The 6197-nt window shown below is 37.5% G+C and overlaps 1 protein-coding gene across 1 annotated transcript in view; it reads right to left on the reverse strand.

Annotated features, from left to right (window-relative positions):
• ABCA4 (ATP binding cassette subfamily A member 4) overlaps positions 1-4039 on the reverse strand; it is a 78065-nt gene extending 74026 nt beyond the window's left edge. Inside the window, exons 1-2 of the mRNA XM_063344488.1 lie at positions 3952-4039; positions 589-682 (exon numbers count right to left, since the gene is read on the reverse strand). Of these exons, the coding sequence (XP_063200558.1) occupies positions 589-654 (66 nt within the window). The 5' untranslated portion in view covers positions 655-682; positions 3952-4039. The remainder of the gene's footprint in view (positions 1-588; positions 683-3951) is intronic.
• Positions 4040-6197: the final 2158 nt, after the last annotated feature.

The following is a 6197-nucleotide window of genomic DNA, read 5'->3' on the forward strand; positions in this document are numbered from 1 at the left end:
CTAAGAAAATTTGGCTTTAAGAAGAATAAAAAACTACCAATGACAAAAAATCTGGAAAGTAATACATAAATTTGCTCTAAGACAAAGTATCATAAGATCCAAGAGGATTTGAAAGGATTTAAAATACTCCTCTGATTTTCACTTTAGTTAATGGCATTCAGCCATATTAAAAAAGATAAAATCTGTGTGAACTTTAGGGCCGTAACTGGATTCACATCTAAGAGCAGCTGGGTGTGAGGAGCAAATCCAAAATTAGGAATCAAACCTCCCTGAGCTGAATAGTGCCCATGATGTTTTCTAACACAAGATCTTTTTATGTGAAAATACAAAAATATTACTACTCAAAACTCTTCTCCTGGTACACAATACTATTTGTCAAAGAAAACCCCAATACAAGTATTCTATGTTTAGTCTGTAAAGAGTAGTTTTGCAAACCACACCAGACAAAATCCCAGACAGCAGGCCCATACACAGACCACATTTCGTTCTTTGAGGAATTTGTGATTTTTACATGCTAATAAGTGTACCGCTCACTTCATCCAGCGGAGTGCATGGTCAAAAGCTGAAATCCAAAGACTAGTACTTTACCTTTTGTCTTTTCCGGAGGATCCAGTTCTTCCAGAGTAGAAGTCTGACTTGCCTAGAGAAGCTCATTTCTTATGCATCAACACTTCTGGTTAACCTGTGGCAAAAGATGCATTGCCATTTCTCAGCTGACAGCTGAAACAGACCTCAAAGCAAAATAACAACTTTCTGTTCTTATTTTAAGATTATGTTATCATAGGGATCTGTTCCTTTCATTGTCTGCACCATTTAATTTTGCACTCGATACACTATCATACATGAAAAATCGTAGTTTTCCTTTGTTTGGAGGCTGTTTCCTGTGACACATTTATCGGTGCCAAAATGCAATAGAGAGGAAAAGCATCTCTTTCGAATGAAGAAAAAAGTCATTAACATGGAATCCAGCTATTAACTTGGACTTGCAAGTAATGAAAGCAGTTAATCGTTGCATCATTTATCAGATTAAATCTGTGCTTTCAAAATTTTTTTTCCAAGAAAAGATACAACTGGACATTAGTTTATATAAAACTGTTTTCCATTCAGACACTATAAATGTATATTGATTAACACAGGCTGGAATGGATTTTGTAAAGGCAAATCCACTTTTTTGCCATTTTATTAAAAAAATACAGGATCTAATATTTTTATGCTTTTAAATTCAGCAACTCCCACTACATTTTAGTAGGGATACAACAGAATTTAAGCCATTGTATGCTCTATTTTCTAGGTTCATGACTCATTTTAATCATCATGAATTTTTACCTTCAAAAGGAAAAGGAGAATTTGACATATAAATCTAAATATCAGATACAGGGACCTGATAAAAAATAAGCAAATAATTTTATTTTGCTACCTATATCAACTTCATACTTTATAGCTACCTTATGGGACTTAAATGATTGAAGAGTAGTTTCTTCATGGATGGTTAGTAACTGGGAAAGTGTGGAAAAGGAAATGGGAGATAGATATTGGAAAGCACTTTCTAATGATAAGAATAGTGAAGTAGTAGAACTGAATGCATGGGAGGGCTGTGGGGCCTCCATTGCTGGAGATTACTCAAACCTGTATCAAGACTTACACAGGTAAAACTGCTCATGGATTAGATGATTTGTTGAGTCTCTGTTGCCACTATTCTTCTAGAATTTTGTTTCTGGAAAATCTGTTAAGTGGAGGAGATTTTGTCTGATTTTAAGAGACAAGGTTTGTAAAACGTCAGAATATTTTGGCCTAACTGTCAACAAAGCATTAGGTAAAAGCATTAGATAGAAATCAGTAATAATTATTTCACTATTTCAGAAAATCATCTCAGGTCCACATTTAATGAACTGAAAAGGAACTTAGACCTCAACCAGGCAGGAGGTGGACAGAGATCTAGCTTCACACTGATGGGATCTGAAGCCTATTTCAACCCATTACAGGAGGGAACAGTACTGAAGTCTTGACATTGAGACCAAAGAACTGAATACATTCTGTATGAAATTGGCTAAATGCTAGTCTTTCCAGAGTTTGTCACTTTATTTGTGCAAAAAGTTAGCCAACCATGTAGTAATAGAGGCCAATTTTGCAAGCATAAATGTCAGAACACTGACATTTCTTTTTCACAGAGCTGATGCTAGGAAACCAATCTAGATTGATTACTTGATTACTAAGTGTACTCAGGAGACAGAAAAGGTTAAATTTAGACGCTAATATTAAAAAAATGTTCTCCTTCACTAATTGAAAAGAAGCACATCTAGTTCTCATTCAGACATTAACCCAATGCAGGGCACTTCTGGGCAATTAGCTGTTGAAAGTGTTTAGAATCCAGGCAAAAAATTGGCTGAGCATCATCAAGAAAAGACAATACTTTTGCAGGTCCACTAGTGGCAGCAGGTTCTGCAAGTAAACAGGCTGATAGCTCATAAGAACATTCTTATGTGGAAAGCTGTCCTGTATTTGGTTGCAGGCAGCTCCCAGCAGTCACCAACTTGCAGCTGCCATTCACGTGGCATGCCTGCTGCTCCTCAGGAGGTTCCAGCAAGGTTTTTTTCCACAGAGTTGCCAACTATGGCAGTCAGACAGCTTTCTGACACTCCTGCATAACCTAGGGCTCTCCAACCTGCTGCCATACTGAAGAATGAATCCTGCAGCTGAACAGATGAGGAAGAGCCAGTTTTGTTCCATCTCCTCTTGCTTTCCTCTAAACCCCAGACGGACACTGCAATCTTTCTGCAACAGCTATGAAAGGAAATTCAAGCCTTCATGTCAAGGCCATAAGATCTGTAGTCTGCCAATGGCCTGGCCTCTCCTCTTCCTCCTGGCTCTTTACTGACCCATCCATTATTAAGAGTTGCTATCTCAATGAGAGATTCCCTAATAGCACACAGAGTCTTAGCTCGTGTTTCTACATCTCTCGCTATGTATAATATACCCGCGCCACCCTGTAACTTTCACTACTATTAGCAAGAAAATTTGTAGTGCAAGGCCATAAACAGGATTAGGATTGCCAGATAAAATGGCTGTTAGCATTTGCTCTAGAAAATCTAGCTATTTTTCTGAGACTAAAACTATAAGCAGTAAAGAAGCCAGAACAAATAAGCTTGGGGAAAAAAAGGGCAGTAAGTAGGGTTATACAGATTGTGCTTGCTATTTAACCTTTAAGGTTTTTCCATTAAACCTTGATAGTTACATTTGTTGATAGTGATGGGGAGAGATATTCCTTATAAGAGGAGTAACTCAATGACAGACAACCTAATTAGTATGCACAAAGTGCCAAAGGAATTGCTTTTTAAGAATGTGACTACTAGACTGATTTCCAAGATTAAGATTCTGGTCAATGAGTTAGAATTTAGAAGTGTTTTTCCTTTTGGCCTAAACCAAACTATTTAAGTTATGGCATTAATGCATGAAGTGCAATCAACATGTAAAACTTAAAGGAAGATTCTCTTTTGCTCATCAGACTCGCTTTAGAATCACCTCTAATTTTAGGATGAACAAGAATACTTCCCCAGGCTACTTCACTAGGAGCTAAACCTTCCCTAAGAGCTAAAAGGAAAGAATGTTGCTTTCCTAAACGGAACAGCTTCACAGATGTGAGCGTTAAAAGTGTATTAACCTTATACTGCTCAGAAATCTGAATTAGACCCGTGAACACGAGACAAAAGCGTAGGAAAAAAAACCCTTAAATAATGCAATCAGAAGTCACTGGACAGATAAGCCTCAGATTCTGCAGCAGCAAAGAATAAATAAAGAATAATCAGTTTTCAATCCCGAAATATCCTTTCTTATCTGGGCATTACTCAGACAGACTAACATAGAATTGTGTGGTTAAGATTCAAGCTGTACTAATTTAACCAGACCAAAACACTACAACAAAATAATGAAGTAGGACCGTGATAAAAGCAGTACCTAGCAATAATGTGTTGAGAACTCCACTTCAGCTCAGGAGGTACATGAACTTCTGGAGTGATTAGTCATGGTGAAGACCTATCTTCATTCTTTACAAGCAGCACCCTGCTCACAAAATCAGTGGTGGCTTGAGACAGCTGCATCAGAAAAAGCGCAGGCAGTAGAATTTCTGTTTCCAAAAGAGCAAAGTTTATTAACATAGATATTAGCCCCCTCCTAAAACCAGAAAAAGCCCCCACACTTATAAATTTTTCATTCAGTTTTTCATTAAGGAGGTAATGCAAATTATGACTGCTACTATTTAGAATGGCATGTGCTTGCTGCCTGAAGACGACACGCTCAAGGAATGTGACTTACTTCCCTGGCATATGAAAATCTGTGTTTTGTTAATTTTCCTTTTGCAGGAACTGATTTCCTTTCCAGGGGGCTTACTGTAAGGACCAACAAAAATAACTTGGTTCTATCACCAGCATACTATTGAAGTGTGGGAAGACTCTTACAAAGCCCCAACTCAAGAAAATAAAAAACAGCACTTATTACTTTTTTTTTTCCCTAGCAGTTAATGCTCAAACATGGAAGAATGACTTGCTGCATACATTCAGAAAGAGAACTCATATATATATATATTGTTGACAGAAGACAAGAAAGTGAAATAATTAATTGGTTACATCAGTCATTACCACTAGTTTTAATACACTGTTTAATAAATCTAACAGCAGTTAGCAAAGGGTCCTCTTACCCTTCTTATGCTATATCAATTACACCTTATTATCAAAAGTTATAGAGAATTTCTCTTAGCTGAGTATTTTTTTAAGCCATTGTCTTCTGAATTTAATTGTTACCTACAGTATGTTCCTGCTTTTTCTGAGGAGCCTCAGCTCCAGTGGTACTGACGTATCACAGCCTTCCTCATTACCATCAGGTTAAGAACAGTGCAACGTGATAATTAATTCTCAAATTCTTTAATATTATCATGACAAACAAGTGTCACCCTTGGTAACTTTGTCAGCAGATTCTTTCAACTGTATGTCTGCTGATACAGCCTTAGGGAAGACAGAAGTCTTTCCCACTACTTCAAAACTTAGTTCATGGGATTTTCAATACTTTCTCTCTGCTCCACTTGTTTCATGAAGGTGGCACAAGTTTTTTTATTCTATTAGAGACAGTGGAATTTTAGAGACCAGGAATTTCTTCTCGGCTTTCTAGACAAATCAGAACTGCAGTAACTGGAGAAGAGGATTTTGACAAAATGATTTTGACAAAATGATTTTGACAAAATGATTTTGACAAAATGATTTTGACAAAATGATTTTGACAAAATGATTTTGACAAAATTCACGTCCTTGCTGTTGCTATGCTTCCCTTGAGAGAGGCCTGGGAAGATTGTCCTTTTAACATCTATGTGTGCAGAAATATAAGTAGTTCAGTACATTCTTCATGGACCATTGCTCTCCAAGAGCAGAGACAGTGAAACACAAAAGTAACTTTCACAACACCACTACGGAAGAAAAAAAAAAAATAATTCATTCTTCTCATCTGATCTTTGATTTTATTTTTTCCTAGAAATTCTAAAATGCGAGCAAGCTGCAAGCTCACATAGAAATACATTAAGCTAAATACAGCATGACCTTATATGTGTTCAGACTCAGACCTCCAGAGATACATTCAGAGACCTTTCCAACAAGCTCTGTCCAACTTCAAATAATATTTACTCAATCAAGTTACTTATTAGTATTAAATGGCTCATTTCACACTTTCAACATAAATTGCCCCCAAGTAGCATGGTCAGATCCAGAAGCAAAAAAGCAGTGAGTGAACACTGAATTCTTTATAGATTTTCACCTGTAAGGGTTGAAAGACAGCAAAGCAGCAAAACCTCCCACCACTGCTCACGTCAGGCAACGGCTCTGTCTAAGCATTATCATAGCTTCCCTCACTGCCTCGCTGTGACTGTTCTTCCAAGTAGAAGTTGAGCCCCCTACAGCCTTCATTATTAAAAAAAAAAAAGGATAAAGGATGTGGCAGTATTTGCCTGTTTCTTTCTCCTTCAAAGGGCTTTGGAGACATCTTTGAGAATCCTCCACAAAACTTCGTTTCACTGAATTTAACAGTCGTTAGGTTTATACCAGACCACACTGCAGTTCTGACAGCAGAGCACTGCTCTCGGCACACTGCTTCCTTCCCAGTGCCATCTCAGGACCTTCAAGCCTCTGCACAGATTTGCCACCTAAACCACTGACTTTAAC

Source organism: Chroicocephalus ridibundus, chromosome 8, assembly GCF_963924245.1.
Source record: "Chroicocephalus ridibundus chromosome 8, bChrRid1.1, whole genome shotgun sequence".
In the NCBI taxonomy this organism is placed as follows: Eukaryota; Metazoa; Chordata; class Aves; order Charadriiformes; family Laridae; genus Chroicocephalus; species Chroicocephalus ridibundus.